The sequence below is a fragment of the Cajanus cajan genome, chromosome 6 (genome assembly GCF_000230855.2).
Source record: "Cajanus cajan strain Asha chromosome 6, NIPB_CcT2T_4, whole genome shotgun sequence".
Taxonomy (NCBI): Eukaryota; Viridiplantae; Streptophyta; class Magnoliopsida; order Fabales; family Fabaceae; genus Cajanus; species Cajanus cajan.
Window position 1 is genome coordinate 51,061,180 of NC_138522.1, and position 19,291 is coordinate 51,080,470.

At 30.3% G+C, this 19,291-nt stretch overlaps 2 protein-coding genes across 6 annotated transcripts; both read right to left on the minus strand.

Moving 5' to 3' along the window:
• Window positions 1–8,830: 8,830 nt before the first annotated feature.
• LOC109817670 (uncharacterized) lies at window positions 8,831–13,538 on the minus strand. Of its 5 annotated transcripts, XM_020382993.3 has the most exons (6): window positions 13,293–13,538; window positions 12,958–13,050; window positions 10,953–11,161; window positions 10,251–10,338; window positions 9,642–9,708; window positions 8,831–9,180 (listed from the first exon to the last, which is right to left on the minus strand). In XM_020382993.3, exons 2-6 carry the CDS (start codon window positions 13,011–13,013, stop codon window positions 9,127–9,129), a joined length of 474 nt encoding a protein of 157 aa, XP_020238582.1. In that variant the 5' UTR covers window positions 13,014–13,050; window positions 13,293–13,538; the 3' UTR covers window positions 8,831–9,126. The 5 variants fall into 5 exon arrangements, with proteins under 5 accessions (XP_020238582.1, XP_020238584.1, XP_082933634.1 ...); XM_020382995.3 differs by lacking the exons at window positions 12,958–13,050; window positions 13,293–13,538 and adding an exon at window positions 12,733–12,938 and having other exon boundaries at window positions 10,953–11,166; XM_083077508.1 differs by lacking the exons at window positions 12,958–13,050; window positions 13,293–13,538 and adding an exon at window positions 12,652–12,788 and having other exon boundaries at window positions 10,953–11,166.
• Window positions 13,539–14,058: 520 nt separating this feature from the next.
• LOC109817673 (phospholipase D alpha 1) lies at window positions 14,059–18,376 on the minus strand. The gene is made up of 5 exons (XM_020382999.3): window positions 18,236–18,376; window positions 17,989–18,099; window positions 16,918–16,998; window positions 14,924–16,784; window positions 14,059–14,673 (listed from the first exon to the last, which is right to left on the minus strand). The coding sequence occupies exons 1-5, from the start codon at window positions 18,359–18,361 to the stop codon at window positions 14,231–14,233; spliced, it is 2,622 nt and encodes an 873-aa protein (XP_020238588.2). The 5' UTR covers window positions 18,362–18,376; the 3' UTR covers window positions 14,059–14,230.
• Window positions 18,377–19,291: the final 915 nt, after the last annotated feature.

A 19,291-nucleotide genomic window follows, 5' to 3' on the forward strand; every position in this document is an offset into this window, starting at 1 on the left:
ACCAGGTCATCTAACAACTCAATTTGATTCCTTAATTTTGTCACTTAAATTAGGAAATCTAGTACTATTGTCAGGGTGGAACAATTTGGGTATGAGCCTACCATGATATTAACTTGCATCACTAAGCTACCTATGAGATTAGCCCACCGATTATCCTTCAAAACTAGGTTAGAGACAAAGTTTCCAACTTGGTACTTTACCCAATTGGCCGCTTTATACATATGTGTCTTGACCTTACTTACACATGGATATCATATAAAACCTAGAGGAAACAACACACAACTTACCATTCAATAGTTAACTTGCATATCGAAGGTTTTTTAACACTTGGGCTCTTAGAGTACCATATCTCATATCCGCACAATGGGATATTTAGTTTTCGAAGCCATCACTTACTTTCCTCTAGTTGTTTATGTATCTTAAATAAAACATATATCTCAATCACATGCCTAATAACTTAACAATGTAATAACTTTAAACAACTCAACACATGCAACTTTACAACTCAATCATCTATCAGCTCACAACTTACAACACATAGGTTTTCTACCATGCATCATCATTCATACAACTTATTCACCATCATTCAACTATTAAGACAACTTAAACAACAACTTTTCATCATGTAACTCCTGCTCGACGCCACTATAAGGATGTTCATCGTCATTCAGCAAGGGGCTCCCTATCTCACCCATGCCTGTTGCCAAACTACTTGTGCCCGGTGTGGATGTGGCAGAGAATCTCCCACACCCTCATGCCTAGCATGGTATAACCTATGCCTGACCCCAAATTAGGCAGAAGACCTCTGCTTGACTCACACTTGACACCACACACATTAACACTCAACGCAAACCTAAGCAGAGATGAGTCTTTTTTCTTACACCCAATGTTATTCAATCCACGTCCAACGTGATTTTAATCCAAGATGGTTCTCTATCCTTATCCCCAATGACACTGATCATGCGCCTCACATGAGTAAAATCAAGACCTTTTTTTTGGGGTCATGTCCAACGCAATATCAGATTTTGCACTTGTGGGTAGAACTAGATTTTCAGCCATTCCACCTGAAAATCCAGTTTAAAACCAACATACTTCACAACACACAACACATAAAACATCATATATAACTCAAAAACAACTTAAAACATCACATGTGACTAAAATAAATCAAGAATCAACTTAATTTCTCACACTCTACTTCAAAGTTTCAAACCCCCCTAACTTCATCATTTTCATCACCCAATCCTTCATAATAACCAACAATTAATTCATTTTAGCATCACAACCACACAATGCATACAAGGACTTGAAATCACAACTTCCCTCACCTCTCGGAGAATTAAATCAGCAAGAGGAGGAAGAAACAACTTCGTATGAAATCCTGGCTCGAAATCTTCTACCCTACAAGCTTAGATTCCAACCTCTTTCTTTAGATTTCAATTGCAAAAGGTAGGAAAAAGAAAGTTCTTCATAAGGATTAGGAGAAGAAGAGAATTTGAGTTCACTTGCTTCTTTCTAGAGCTTTTGAAAGAAATTGATCCATGAATTTTTCTTTGAAAAGTTTTCTTTTTATACCTTTCACGAGCTAGCTCTCCTTATCCCTAATCAACTACCTAAAGATTTAACTTACTTTAAGGGTCTCCTAATCTTAAAACTCTCCATGACATCTACTAATTAAATAATAAGAGTTATGAAATTGATAATGTTACAATGTCTTGTTGATAAAATAAAATTAAAAAATTATTTACTGTTGACATAAAAAATTATTTAACATTTTCCTTCCATGGGAATGTCTCACTATTACTTTATATATATATATATATATATATATATATATATATATATATATATAAGAAGATTATAATAATAACGGTGTAACTTTTATTAAGTATTACACCACTCAATAACTTTATACTAAATGTGAATTTTGTAAATCCAACCGTTAGATTGAAAATTCTTTACTCTTAGATCATATATACAAAATTTTATATTAATCCAAGATAATTTAATACTTCATTCTTATAAAATAAAATTAACATAATATATACATTTTAAAATATACTAAAATATGAAAATTTTGACTACCTTCAAGTTGTTGTTCAATTTTAACAAAATTTGATATAATCATATAAAATAATATAAACTTTCAATCTAACGGTTGGATTTACAAAATTCACATTTAATATAAAGTTATTAAGCGATGTAATATTTAATAAAAGTTATACTAATGTTATTATTATAACTCTTCATATATATATATATATATATATATATATATATATATTTATTTATTTATTATGGCTCTCTATTACTTTAAAGCAAAGTAAACTAAGATTATTGGATTTTTTTTATAAATGCTTTTAATTACTTGGAAATAATAAACGGTTTTTGATCTTCTAAATATTAATTATTTGATTTAATATTTATATTTTTATCCTCTAACCATCTTCAGACATAAAGTTAAGAATTTATATTTTACTTATTTAAAAAAATATATTTTCAATAGATTTATTTTTTAATATTATTCATGACTCTAGAAAATAAGAAATTATTAATGAATTTTCTGATTCTAGTTTTAAATAATTAAAAATAAAAGCCTTAAAATTTCTGTCTTCGGTTTTAATACAATTCTTAATTTAAAAGATATTTTTTTAAACATTTATCATTTTCAAAAGGTTTTAAAAGTATTATGGGTTTTTATATTAAGTTTGAAAAATATTGAGTTTTGAGTGTCTCAAAAATATAAAATTATTAAAATGCTTATGCCGTTTGTCATTAATTTTCGGTCATTCGCTGATTAAAATTAATTGATTAATTAATTATAAATCTATCCTGAAATTTAATTTTTCTAAGTTTATCAAATAATGAGGTCTGCATAAAGAAAAATATCATCTTATTTTATAATAAATGGACAAATCTCGAAATTTTATGTAAAATAACCGTTAGTTGGTATGAATTATGTTTTATTATTATTTATAAAATATTTATACTTAGAATATAAAAGTAAACAATAAAATTGATCCAGTATAAAATTTAGAATTTAAGTAAGTTGAGATATGAAACTCAAACTTAAATCTATAAAGTTGACTAACTGCTAGTTTATAATTCACGTTAGACGATCCAAAATTATATCGAAACATTAATTTGTGTAATTTTTTTTTTATAAATGCTCACGTGTTTTATTTTGTATTAAGTGAGTTTATAATTGATTTTGAGTTGAATCTCCTTCAAATAACATTAATGTCACATAAAAAGTTTGCTTTTCATTACATAAACATCCAAATATATATCGCATCACTTCACTTCAAAATCATTTTTTTAAAATCAACTTTATTACAAATATTCAGTCAATCATACATAAAATATAATTTTGGATATTAATTTAAAACTACGGTTACCAGAAAAAAATTAATATAAAAAACAAAAACATGTGAATATAACTTTTTTTTTCTTCCCTTTAAATTCAATTAAATTGAATTCTACTATTTTCAAATACACTCTAAGTTAGTAGGTTTTACAATAACAATTATAAATGATTGTTGTAACTATATAATTATATATAAAAAGTTTGGAAAGTATGTGTGTGCCTGATCAAGAGCCTGAATCCATGTCTTCTTCCTTAATATAACAAAACGAGGAAGAACTTCTCTCCATATTACAGCTGGATTTTTCACAATATTGTGTGTCACATAGAATGAAAAGTTAAGAAAAAGAAGGCATGGTGGCCAGAAAAGGAGAAAACAAAGGTTAAGTGAAGGCTTTTAAATTTGAGTTCATCTGTTAGTTATAAATAATTAAATTTTTAAATTTTATCATTGATTTATCTTTCTGGGATTGTTGTGTATTTCGAGGTTTATTGGTTGGAGGTAAAAAAGATGAGCACCATCCTTCGTTTTTTATATAAGTCCTTTGCCTGCCAACTAATTTTGACCTAGATTAGGTCATGGCAATAATTATAATATGAATGATGGTCTCTCACCCCACAAACATGCAATGTACTTGGATTATATATGATTAACATAAGAGATCCCCTTATCCTCCAAGATTGTCGTCCACTTGGGTTAATATATTATATAGTCATATCCCTCATTGAAAGTTGAAATTGTAACCTTGGACTTGGACCTAGGGCTCAGGATTATTCAATATCTTTCTTGTGATGCTGCCAACTCACCCACAATTTGCAACTGTACCTCCTCTATTTGACTATTCAATATCTTTTAGTTTTAACCACCTTATTAGGTTAATCATAATGATCATTTAAGCAATCAATTACTTGGAATAGAAGCCTGTTTTAGCCGATCACTCCATATTTAAATAGAGAATAAATAAAATTAAAGGAAATTATACTTTCCCCTTCTTAGAAATGTCAACATTACATCGTTTTTTTTTTTTTTTTAATGTTGATCAACATACAATTGAATCATTATTATGCTAAATTACACTTCTTTTATACAAGATGTAAATGTAAATATTATACTTTTCAATCCTCTTATTTTACACTGCTTTATATTTATCCTACTTAATTTAATAAATAAGACCGTTGAAAGTATTTTTAAAGATTTAAAATATATTTAATTAAAATAGTTTTAGTTTTTCCATCACTCACTTGATGACTATTTTTTTTTAATATATATATATAAATAAATTTTGTTGATGGGAAAAACTAATTTTAAAAAAAAATAATAACTAAGAATAGAGATTTTGAAATAAATATTATTATATTTATACAATTTATCAATGTCATATTAATATAATTTTGAACTTTTATATTTTAAAATATACTTCATAAATTAATTTTTTGAACATTAATAATTTTTAATTTTAATTAAATATAATTTTTTATAAGTAAAATATAATTAACAATAGTACAAGGGGTAGTCTAACTCATATATACAAAATATTTTAAAAAAACAAAGAAAGTTAATACATCTTTGTTTTTTTTTAATTAAATATAATATTTATACACATAGTTAATATATATTATAAGAATGCTATTTTTATGTGATAAAATGAATGTGTAGGTTAATCTTTAAATTAAAATAAATAATTTAAATTAAAAATATTATAAATAAAACTATCACATATTGCTAATATTATTGTTGTTTCTATCATTATTTTTGTCACTACTGTTACAATCAATATTATTGTCACCATTGTTACTATTAATACCACTATCATCATCAAACAATATATATATAAATAAATTCATTTAAAAATATAAATATATTAAATTTGATAAATATGTTATATTTAATAAATATAATATTATTAAATTAATTATATATTTCATTAAAATTAAATAATAATAATATTATTACAATGATATAATAATGATAACGGTGATAATAATATTATTAATATTAAAAAGAAGTTTGTGAAAAAAATTCGAGGAGCTAAAAATTTTAAAACATTTTATTTTATTATTTTTGTGAGAACATATTGATATTATATATATAATCATGTATCTTAAATTCTAAAATTGTTCATATTTTTGGACGAGATTGAGATCCTTTTATAAATAAAGTCTTTAAAGTAATTTAAAAATAGTAAAAACCTTTAAATTTTGAAGTATAGGTTCTGAATTGAAGTGTGGAGGAGCAAAATTTTCAAAGTAATAGCTAGGTTGGTGGTTGGTGGTGTGGGTGAAAGTTTTAGTTACGTAACCATGATAGAGTGTGAGAGAGCAGTGACTATTGTATTCCACATGAAATATATGAAAACTAGGAAAGTGTGGTAGACAGGAAAATTCAGAAGCATGCGTTCTATAAAGATATATAGATAGATGAATGAGAACCACAGAGTTTTTGTTATGAGTGGCGTTTCCAATTTTGAAGAGCCATTACGAGAATACGAGTGATAGACAGGTTTGAACCTCATAATGATACCACTGCTCACAATAATCCTCATCTTATCTCTCAATCTTCATTCTCCAATTGCCCCACGTACATCTTTCTTTTTTTATTTTTATTTTATTTTATGATCTTCATATATGTAAATTTTATTAATTAAATATTTGAAAAGTAATTTTGTTGAAAGCAAAGGACACCTACTAATTGGACATAAACATTACTGCATCAACTCTGTCAATTTATTTTCTCTTAAACATTATACCATAAATTATTAAGACACGTTTAAATCAAGAAACATGTTAATCGGCATTAGAGTCCAAATTGGAGGTTACAGGGTCACCATGATTTATTCTGCGCTCCTCTCTTTCACACCCCTTTTCATGCCTTCTTGTTCGTACGAAATTATACATATATTTTTACAGACCATCATAAATACTTAGTTTTAATATTTTTCATTTATAAGCAATTAAGCAATTATGCTTAGTTTGTTTAGCTAGATATATACACTATTTTGTAAACTTTTCGAAGATTCTCTCGTACTCACCCATGATTATAATGAAACTATTTCTTTAGTATGAATGAATCATAATTTTTATTTTTAAATTGAAAGATTTTTAACATTTTTTTTGTCTCTTGGAGTGGACAAACTAAATTTTATAATTTTCAATAATATTTTACAAGTAAGATAGTGCTTTCCTAAATTGATAAGAAATCCAATACAACAAATAACTGAGTTGCTTATGTATTTAACATAGATTCTACTATCTGATTGCATGTATAAAAGAGATTTTTAAGACTTAAATAATTTATAATCGTGAACATGAATTAGTACATGAATATCGGTGGAAGAATATTCTTAATTGAGAGAAAGAAAGAAAGAAAGAAAGGGTTGGCGTATATTTTGTCTGAGTCCCCTTATGTTGTTTGAGTCAAAGGTGCATGCTGCCTATGAAGCAACATCACCATGGCTTGCTGCTGTACGTCTGTGACACAGCAAATAATAAAGAAGCGTGCTGTTTCTTCTTACTCCAATATTTCTCATGCCATCCTCTTCATGCATGTCACTATCGCCGTACACACTATATATTTCTTCCTAAAATGCATTGAGGATTAACATTTTAACTTCATATATCTGCATATTTTTATTGTGATTTCTAATCTATAATTATAATTGTATTTTATTATGAGATGCCCATTTTTCTTAATGTTAATTAAACGGTCCATAAAAAAAGATTATTAACATGGTAAAGTTTTATTATGTCTTATGTTATTTGACTTAATTATTTAAACTAATTCTGCATGTAAAAGTTTTTTAATTTGAAAAACAAGGTCACCTGACATTCTAATGGAATCAGTACATTTTTGGAAGAAGATAAAGATAACAAATGAAGAAAGATAAAAAGAAAATGAAAGATACAAAAAAGTAATGGAATAAGATAAGACTATTCCTTGTATATTGAAAATAATAAGTATATAAGGATAAATTTATTTAAAACGTGTGTTTAAGCTTAATATGATGTAAATTAAAATAGCATTGTGAGCATTAACGTGTTTAGAAATACATTTTTAAACTACATCCAACATCAAATTCACTTGAAAAAAAACGTGGATTGATCGAGACGGATGTGTTGCGAAAGCAAACATACACTATATAAATTACGTGTTACAATGGATCTTGTAGAAGTTGTGAAAATTAGTTTCTGTATTTTTTTTATTAAATCTTACGTGAAACTCTAAGATGCTAGATAAATTTAACATTCTTCTTCTACAAGTGATATACTTCATCTTTCATTCTTTTGCGTCAAATTTGGGAATTTTCAAATCAAAGCAACCTCACTTAGGCTATCGATCATATTTGGAGAAGCTAACTAAACGGCATACACCCTGACAATGTCTGAACTTACCAGAATTCTTAAAAATGTAGTTCCTAAGTTAATTTCCTCAATTTGTTTAGCTAAAACTGTTTTTGTTTGTTTTATCCAAGGATTTTAGTTTGGGTTAATTGTCCCTCCCAGTCAAAAAAATACAAAAAAAGAAGAAAGAAAATTAAATATAATAGTTTAAGGGTATGGGACTATGGGTTGAAAGTTGCTAATAGGCCCAATAGTATGATCGTAAATAGGTCCACTAAAATAACCACAATTCCACATAGATGATAAAGAATGCGTTTGTTATCATAAGAGACGTCTGAATTTGAAAGTCACACTCCTAAATCAGAACCCATTGTGCATCTATGGATTCTGCTTCTGCTAGTGGTGAATTTGACAGTATCCTTATTCCTTGTATTATACAAATTAAATACTCACCCAAAATTAATTAAAAAAGTGACAGTCTTCTATCGTGACAAGAAACAAATCTGTGTTCACACTTCACACATTCTTGATGGTAGACTTTTACATTCACACTTATAAATCCTTTTTCTCATTTTCTTATGTTATTATAACGATTTTTCTTCTTCTAAGTTTAACAATTATATTGTATCATTGCAAGTTGCTTCATCGCAAAAACTGAAACAATAATTCAAAGTGCTATTACTTAATGGTTTATTTTAATGCACAAATTTAGAGTACTGTTTTTGCAGCATTGGATCTTAATTTTGAAATACTAACAAATATCAGTTCAAGAACGTAAACAGGTCCTTCCCCTTCCGTTGATAACACCTCTCGTGTTAGTTCTTAAATATCAGCACTTACGACAGAAGCTTGCATCAGTTGAAACTTGAAATTAACATAGATATTATTCCCTTTGCTGCAGATGATTTGTCTAGGGCGAAAGATATATTTTATTTATGTAAATACAACTAAATACCCTCCAATTTTTTTTTATTAGTGTTAATTTCCATAAATTTTTAAAAATGTTACTTCAAAATGGTTGTTGACATGATATGATTAAATGTATGTCACCTCATTATTAAGTGATGAAAAGAACCATTTAATAAAAAACAAAAATTTATAAGAACCAAAAATAATAATAAAAAGTAATTGAAGACTAAAACTAAATTTATTTATATTTACAAGGTCTAAAAACATATGAAGTGGATATGTCTATGAATCACCTTAACCAGGAAGAGTTACACAATTGGTGTAATATATTTCACGTAGAAATGATGCCCCCAGGAGATTAAATAAAACCAATTAGTTAAGAATTACCCCATTTAGTTTAAAAGTTACCCCATCCCCATGTACAACTATGCAGTGGGGATGTAGTAGGATGAACTATACCTCCCCTCTCCTGCAAAATCTAAGGAAAACAAAAATAAACAACCTGATTTGTCTGCTCAGTCATATAGGCCTTCTAGCTCCCAAATATCAACAAGAAATTCAACCATTTCCTGTCAGGTATGATATTGTAATCAGTTACATAAGTAACAAATGGAACGGATTCATTTTAAAAAAATGGTTCGATTTTCTAAAGATGGATTGGATTTCTTAACATTGGACTGATTAAGTTATCCACTTTTACTCAAATATGAAAAAACCGAATGGAACCAAGCAATTTTATACAAAAGATTCGGTTAATTGAACCATTTGTACAAAGTGGATTGGATCAGTTTCTCTCAAAAGGGTTCAGTTTTTATAATCTGGTTCAATTTTTTTTTTTACACCCCTACATGAATATCAACAGAAAATAACCAAGTTAGAATGCAAGAATGAGTCATGTTTTGTATCTATTTCTTTCTTGATAGACATTAAATGAGTGGGGCTTTATAGAAATTATTTGAGAGAAATAGATACAAAACTTCTTGTCATGTACATGGGCATGAGGAGAATTCTCATGCTTGCAAGAACTTACTCCGAGAGGAATGGGCTGGGGAAACGGCTTGGTGGTCCCCATTAGACTCTCGTAGGTGGCATTCCAACTGTAAAGCAAAAATATTAGAATTAGAAATTGACAAACATATTCAAAAGTGACTTTGAACTGAATTGAGTTATGCTATAGCTATAGACCAATTCCACCTCTGCACCAATATCCCTACTTGTACCGAAAATGCTCTTGCCTGATTCGTGCTTTTTTACTTACAGCAAAAGGTTTTTATGGTCAAAACAATAAAATTTCCACTGATCATTTGAATAACAAGAACAGGATGAAACTTGAAAAGCGCAGACCAAGGAAAAACTGATCAATGGAAAACATCATGCAATGCTATATATTTGCCTTGCAAATTGTTTATTCTTCAGCTCAATAGTTAAAGGCTTTGTTCAAAGGCGACTCTCTTTTTAGTTCCATTTAGAATGGAGTTTTAAGGTAACATTGAGACAAAACTCGGTTTATAATCAGATCAAACTGAAAACCATATAGGAGTCTTTTTCAGCTTCGCTTTCCGAATGTACATTGGGGCATCCCAATTGAAAACCAAACATGCACTAAGGCTCCCTGCAGAAAGCTTATATATTGATTTACCTTATTCTTGGTTCTCCAACTTGTTTCTTATTCCCAGGCCTTCTATTTCCAACCCACTGTTTCCTCATCTGGTTCCAGAGAAGAAGACCTGCATATATTTATATAATAGCAGCTGATAGATATGCAATAAAACATTAAAATATAAGAATGAAAGGAGTATTGTATAAAATAAAAATAAAAGCATACATGCAGATCAAAGTAAATCCTAAAAACTAGTTTTTAATTTCAAGTTCCATAAATAGCAGTTACATATTAAAGAGATTGCATCAAGATGAAAAATGTAAACACGGTTTACAAGAAAAGGCACAAAGAGAAAGGAGTAAAATTACAAGGAAGACAATCAATGGCTGTGTAACCAATTTGCCTGAGGAGGAAAACATAATGAAAGAAAAAACAAAAGCACAAAGTAGCAGGTGCATTGCAGAACCAGTATTAAAAGTGTGAAGTTCAAGCTATTTCAAGGTAGTAGAATTGTAACTGTCCCTCCGGGATCACGAAGTTCAACTTAAAAACTCCATGAAAATATTAAAATACCTGAAAGTTAGCAAATAAGTCTGGCATGATCCTATTGACAGTTTGAGCAAGATTGTTTCCACATCAGAAAAAATGGCTTACCAAGATGATAAATGATTACAAGCACCCTTTGATAGTGTATGAGACTAACTAAGATAATAGATAAGTTGACTAAAACAGAAAACTTGCCATGATTGACATATTCAGGAGAATCAATTTGAATGCCAGCACTACTTTGAGGATCAGAAGGTATGCCAATTGATGAAAAGCTTTTCTGGGACTGAAATGCAGTCTGATCTATTTCAAAAGCACTGCTGCTCCAAAAGTCTTCTGATATGTCTCTGTTCATTGCTTGGCCTTTAATTAAAGGAGGGTTTGGGAAGCATCCCAGACAACCTCTGTTCTGTTGCAAAGCAGGTTTAGTCACAAACTTGATTAACACAAACTATTAACTATAATTAGCCTACCAACTTGGATTGCAGGTACCAATTAAAAATCAAGTTGATCAGCATAACCTAGCATGAGGGGTTGACTCCATTTGCTGTATTTTAGTTCTCATTAGACCTAAATAATACATATATACCTTTAAGGGAAACTAAATCACAGAGAATGCAACAGCCTACTTTGAGGGTATATTCACTTATATATTATTTTGGTGTGATATTTTTGTTGGAGGCTTTCTCAGTCAATTAGCATACTGAACAATATAAGCTTCCTCTTATAACTTGTGTGTCTTTGAGCCTGTTTGTATGAGCCTATTTGGATACAAGTTAGGTGTGTTTTTGAGAGCTTCTCTACTAGAAAAACTTCTTTATTTTCGGTAGAAAAACTCTCAAAAGCTCTTATAAGTTTGTATCTGAAGAGACTCTTTCTCCTCTGCATTATAAGAAACAGGTCTTGGATTTCAGTTTTCTGTTTACAGACAACAGCCAATGCCTTCAGAGGTATTCGTTAACTGACTCATTTAATTAAATCAGCCAGTTCATTTTATAAATTTGTGTTTAAAATATAAACTATTTGATAACTATTTCATGCACATATAGATAAAAAGAAACAACCTCACCCTCAAGCCTTTTAATGTCAAAACTCAAGAAACATGGAAGAATTAAGGAGCAAATTATGGAAAATGATAAAGGCACATGCTAATATCCTATAAATTGGAATCGACAAAAACTTCACATGGACAACAAGAGAGAATAAATAAGGGTTGTATCCAGGCTTTAGAGGCCAGGAATACAACATCAGGTTCACACTTAAGACCTTTAGATATGCTCAGAAACAAAAACTTGTCTTTTATTTCTATTTTATCCACCCAAAATCCATGATTACTTAGCAGAAAGATACATCTTATAAAATGATAAGATGTATGCAGTTTGAGCAACAATAAATTCCTAAAATTAAATAATGAAACAATTTCTCCTTAGACTGAAAAGCCCCTGGTAATTGGGGCCTTATCTTGTCCATGGCAGAAAGCAGAAGAACCAAATTAAGCATGGCAAAACGCTAAAATGATTAACAGCTTTCTTTATGGAGCATCTTCTCAATTGAATTAACAAACAGCACCTATAATACTATGAAACCCTATAGAGGCAGCCAAATTCTATGTTTCAAGTTACCAGCTTCGGGGGAATACAAGGAAAGAGTAACAAACTGTAAAGCCCCATCAAGTTTTCCTGATCACCAGATCTCACGCTTGCTTAGAAAGCAAGCAAAGTACAATCAAAGATTCCCATATACGATTTAACAAGTACTAAAACTAAAGAGAAAAACCTTGAATTAAATTACCCAGAAGAGGCAAAATAATATAAAAATATCCAGTAAAAAAAAAGTATATAAATATCAAGCTTTTCTGTTTCCTATAATTCAAAAAGTACAAAATCAGCAACACCTCATCATCCAAGTAAAGCAACCGATTGTATTCTATGCCTTCCTTTGAGGCATAGGCAAGTGATCTTAGATCTGGCCTTACCCCATTTCTGAGTTCATTTCCTTGCATCAAATTGTTCTAAAACCAAAAAACAAACTCACCCAGGAATCTGAGTAAACTACTCTATTAAAGGGATCCCCTTTATGGTTTAGTCAAAGTGGGTAGAACCATACAAGTATATTAATGTGAAAAATTCAATCTTTCTAACTTTTCTTTTCTGGGACCAAACGAAAAAAGAGAGAGAGAAAGAGAGAACAAATAACTGACCCCATGCAAGCGAAAATCTGACAGAGCCAAGGTGGAACATATCCACAGATATGCATTTACGGAAATCAAAGCAGAGATCTGTCACCTAAAATTCTGAATCCAGGAAGAAGATGATTCAATAATCTGCATGCACAATGTTCTTTTGTTTCCTTTTTTTTTTTTTAATGAAAAAACAGAGAATCTCTCAGAATCAAATAAAGCAAAATAGAAAATAATAGACGGGGACAAAAGCCTATATTCTAGTTGTTTGTTTGGTAATTTGGTTCCAGATAATAATATATTAACAATAAAAAATAAATATTGGAACAGAATCAACTACTAGTACAGCTAGAAACCTCAAATTCTGCCTATTTGATTACATAAGCGAAACGTTTTGTGTCTCAAAACACACTGATTAAGAAAATAAACATCAAAGATGACAATGACACGCTTGAAGAAAAACTCCAGTACCCCCCTTCTCGAAATCATAAAAATGTTTGGCCTTTGGTGGAAACAAAAGGGTTTGTGTGCACTTAGATAAGATCAATGGAATTTTATGCCATCAAATTGTAAAATATTTTCTTTCAGAATGTTAACTAAACTCTTTAGAATGATAAAGTAATAATCTTTTTATATGCGTGTAAAGCGAAACGATGAAAAATAAATGAGATACGTAGATAATTAATTACATACAATACTACATCTAGGATAAACAAACATTTTGATATTCAGATAATGGAACTGAAACAATTTGATCTTCCACATTAAATATTATAAAGATTCTTACTTGAAACACGTTTTTTTTTAACTCAAATTTTGTAATTTTTTTTCCAGTAATTTTGTTATATTATTCGTAAGCATGTTATTTTTTTACAAATTTAAAAAAATATGATAAATATTGTGAATATTAATCCTAAATAAAAACCAATATTTCGTTGCGATATCGTTAAAATGGACATTTCATCTTAGTTTTGAGAAACATACCACCAATACTATATATACAATATCTAAATTTTGTTCATCTTTTATGATATAAAGAAAAGTAAAAAGTTTAATATTTCATCTTTTATCATTTACTATAAATTTACAGGGTAGGGATAATTAATAAAAAAAAACGGAGTGTGAAAAAATAACGTTACATTTATTAATTATATAAATGCTAACAATTATTTAAAAGAATGTACAATCAATTTGTCATTACCCTTTTCCCAACAAGTAATTAATTACATGGTTTGACTTTTAAAACTTTTAAACTTGGTTAGCTGGGTAGTGACTTTGATAAGTACAATACAAGCTAGGTGGTGAGAATTGGAGGAAGGTAATCTGATTTGGAACCCAAAATTCTAGCCTTAGTGTCAGGAAAATATTCAAGGCCCGGAAGGATTGTTATGGCTCCATTGTAAGTTACTTCTATAGGGTAACGCATGAGGTGGTTAAATGTTGTATTCTCATCAAAAGTTTCCTTTGAGTATATGTCCCAGTTCATCTCAGCAAGATGATTCACAAGCCTGATGCACTCCACACTTTCTGGATAGTCAAAGATGTTTGCTTCATTAAGATTTCCAAGGTGCTCATACCATAGTGCTCGTCGAAATCCATATATTTGCCCTCTGGGTGACTCGTTATATGCTCCATGACGTGGTTGGAATGCACCCATTGCAATCTCAGTGTCTCTTGCTCCATCCATTGATCTTTGATTTATGTTGGCAGAACCAATTATTATGTATTCATCATCGACTGAAGGAAGCAAAAGTCACCGCAATTTGTTAATTTCATATCATGACTAAATATGAAAGGACAAAAAAAACTGCAACTATATATAAAATATATGGAAAAAAGCTTAATTTTTTGGCACTAAATTCTTTAAACTATCCACTAATAAGAAATTATAAAGTGTAAGTGTGTAACTTTTAAAGTAGTTATTAATTATTGTAAAAATCAACAATTTTATCAAAATACTTAAGTGGTCTTAGATTGGATTCCTTACCTATCATCATCTTGGCATGAACATAGATCATGAATCGCCTAGACTTTTGTGCTCTACTATAATCACTAACAAGCTCTGGTTTCTCAGTAGGTGTGTATTCTTTATCTTTCTTACCCTCACGGTTTCCAAGGCAAAAGAAGGTCAAGTAGTCCCTTGGATTGGCTTCTATTCCTTTTTTGCGAATGGCTTTAGCTATATCAGCATACATCATCTCCATTGTTCTCCTTTGCCAATCTAATATTGCTTGAACTGAACCACTCTCAGGTATGCCTTCTGGCCACATTGGTATAACAACATACACAGAAAACCTTTCTCCCGATTCAATTTTGCTAACAATCTTTAATGACAACTCTTTTGGTATAAGATGCAATGCGCCAATATCCTCAACTTTAATATCAGATGCTTGCCAACCATATGAGCTCCCTAGGAAATACTGGTTTTCAATGTAGATGAAGTTTTTGGCACGCCGAATAGCATTTATATAAGCATCTTGAATGCTTCTGTCAATGACATTATCTTTCCCACTAACAAGGCCTAGTTCAGCCGCTTTATCTGGGTCTTGGGGGAAGCCAGAAGCAGCACCACCGTCAATGGATCTAAACAATTGAACATTCCATTCTTCATTTTCATCTGTTGTTGGCACAGTAGATTGAGGGACAAAGTGATCACCAAACATGTTTGAAGGGAACACGATTTGATTCCCAACCTGCTTCTCCCACCTTTGCTGAAAATTAAACAAAACATCCCAAGCAACAGGCCCTTCTAACTTGCAGTGAATGTCATGCCATGGCTCTCTTGGACCACCTTTCTTGATGGAAGCACTTGGGAAATTTGGTTGGTGGAAATCATCATGATGGATTGTGTTCAAAGTTGAAAATAGAGGATGTTCCTGAGTATCATACCTCCCATCACAAAGATCAATGCCACCAATGAAACTTACTACTGTTCTCTTTTGCAATTGTCCCATAGCAGCACCAACAACTTTGCTATCGACAACTATTGTCTTTTGGTGATGAGTGAACATTGTTGAAATTTCAAAGCCTTGCACTATGCTTCTCCCATCATCCGGGTTTCGTGGACACAAAACACAATTCACCTTTGTGTTTCTGAAGTAATCAGCAGTTTCTTGATCATGGGTTGCCATCAAACCATCTTTCTTGAAATCTGGCACAGAGGTTCTGTCATCCCAAACAAGCATAAGAACCATAACACCTTCCTCAGCTTTCATCTTGAGTAGTTCCCCGAGAGTGATTCTAGACTTCCTTGGGTCCCTAATCAAGGTTATTTCCGTGTACACAGACCAACCAGTTATGCAAATAAAGTACCTAGCGTCCATAATGGTGTTGTAAATATCTTCCCAACATTTCCTAAACTCATAAGGTTTTCCTCTTGATAATCGGATCTGATGCATAAAACCATCTGAAACGTGGGCATCTTGGTACAAAGTAACTTTACAACCATTTTTTTGACTAAAGAATGTGTGAGGAACTCCTTGAAACCTTGGACTCCTTATTCCTTGAGACCAATTTACGTCATTCATAACATCAAAGAATTGCATTTTGACATGGATTTTAGATTCACTTGGTATGGGGTTATGATCCTCGTCTAATATTTGGACCCATGTATCCACTATGTTGCCTTTTACAACTTGCTCAACTGGGACATAAGCTCTTCCAATTAGAGTTGCATCAATTGGGTCTTTTCGTTTGATAGTGAATATAACATGGGAGATCAAATGGGCACAATATATGTGAAAGGTCTCGTACCAAGTTGGGTTGGAAGGATGACCATTTAACAATCTAGTTCTTCCAACTCTTGCTTTATCTAAATCAACTGTTGCATAGAGACCCGTCTCAGTAAACTGTGGAACAATATTACATATAAAGAATTAGACTTGAAAGGAAATTTCACATGCACGTGGAGAAAATGATGTTGCTTGAAACAAAATGTCAAATAACTTAGAGTAAAAGAGAGTACGTCAAGAATTAAGATACCTCAGACTGACATGGGCATTGACATAACAAACAACTCTTGAGTTGTGAAAGAAATCTTTTCCCCACACTTCTACTTGTACCCTTGTTTCCAAAATTTGGAATCAGTCATGAAAAGAAAAACACAAAATTAAAGTTCATATAATTATTTTCTCTATATAATAGTTACTAGACTACAGTTGACTATATAGAAGTAATTTATATTTATGATGAGAATTAGAAATGAATTTTAACAACTAATTATAAATATCAAACACTATATGCACTTAATTAGAAGGCAAAAAATACATTAAACCAAATTGGAAATAATTAAGTTGATTTATCATAAGTACCATTATACTAGTAGTACTTTTTATGGTTTTAATTAACTCCTACATTTATATTTGATTAAATTGTGTGTCCGTCCTTCATGTTGCATCATACAAGATAGAGTCTAAATTCAATGAAGGATGAAAATGGCTTGTAACTTCTCTAACACATGTTTATTTGAGTGAAAATATGAAGGAAGAAAAGGAAAATGAGAAATATAAGAAATCATAAATATGATATAAAAAAGATAGAAATACCAATTTTCATCTTTTCCTTGAATGGGATTTTTTTTTGTGTGTGTGAAACCTAAAAACAAATATTTTAATCTCAAATTGGGAAAATTTATAAGTGATAGAATCTCTCTCTCTCTCTCTCTCTTTTGTTTTTGTTTTTGTTTTTAATTTCTTAAAAATTATCATCTTAAAATTTTAAAATATAATGTTAAGAAAAATAAGAAAAAAGTAATATTTTTTAGTTCTTTAAACCTTTTTATATAATTTTTTTTATCATTACTTCTTTTATTTTTATCCATTTAATTTTTTTATTTAAATTATATACTTTTAATTTTATTTCTACCATTCTTATTTTTTCCTATCTTTTTCAATTTTAATTTTCTTAAAACATTTATAATCCATAATAATTAATTATCAGTAAAATTGATAAATATTTTGTATCGGTAGTATGATTATATATATTAAAAAAATAGTTTGCAATTATATATTGATTGAAGATTAGAACAAGATAGGAGTTTTTGGATTAAGGCACCTTGCAGCAGAGATTGAAATTGCAATCGTTAAGAGTTGGTAATGTGTCGACCTCGTATATGATCACATCGAGCCTCCCATGCAGCAAACGTGACATTATGTCTCTCCCTTTCTGTTTTGTGGAAAAAATATAAGTGATGTATAAGCCAAGAGGTAATGCGACTATACGGAAAGATTTTATGAAATAGCTAAAATCAATTACATGCAACAATGGAAAAGGAAAGTTTTTCTGTGGTAAACATGCTTACATGGAAATGGAGGTTAAAGAGTGGAAAATGTTGACGATGGTATGGTGAAGTCCTCTTAATATAATGTAATTTAATGCATTTTATAGCAGTGTGGAGATGGGTATTAAGAAGGAGAATATGGTACATATTGTGTCTTAATTCTCAAGCAAGAGATATATTGTGTATAAACACAAGTTTGAAGAATAGAGATACTTTTGCAATTTCCCAAGTTGGAATTAGTTCCCGCCTTCACATTCAAGGAAGAGGTATTCTACTAGGGATGCTTAGGGAACCATTTAACTACCTATTTCACTTAATTAATTTGTTCATGCCTTTTCTTCACTAGACTATTCCAATGGGACCAGAGGATGGATTAGAATTTAACGTTGGACAGATAGGAGGGGAAATATGGAATTCCCAAGTAGTACCTTGGTCTGTGAGAATATAAAAGATTGTTCATGAATGTATGTGCAAAACTACTTGGATCAGTTGAAATGCACCTTTGAATTTGTATTCGGAACTTTTTTAAATACAAAGGGCGCGTGTAACCACAGTGTACACATCAGTACTTATTCATCAAAAAATTTCTTGAAACTTAAAAAAATTGGTGAATGGTATTGGCTGAAATAGATTCAGATGGATGGATGTTAGAGATGTTATATAAGAATATGAAAAAATGCAAGTTATTTGTGTCAGTTCAGATTTCCTGTAGAATTGCTCTGTTCTATATATATACTAAACTACAGGTTGTAATAAATATGTTCATGGATGGCCAAGTTGTACAAGCCAACTTTTGTAGTAAATTACGTGGTTTAATGGATGCACTATCAATGTAAAATTTACACTATCATCCAATTAAAATTCACATATATGATAAGTTTATTAACTTTTATAATGATTATCTTAAAAGTTGTATAAACTCAAATTATGTGATTCAAGTGATTGGTTGATTGTGTAAATGACAGTATTAAACTCAAATTCTTTCACTGCCGTACTCTTTTTGTACCTTATATTTCTCTGACCGGATCAACTCAAGTGATTGCACAGTAACTTGACCTTGATGCAAAAGCTCTCATC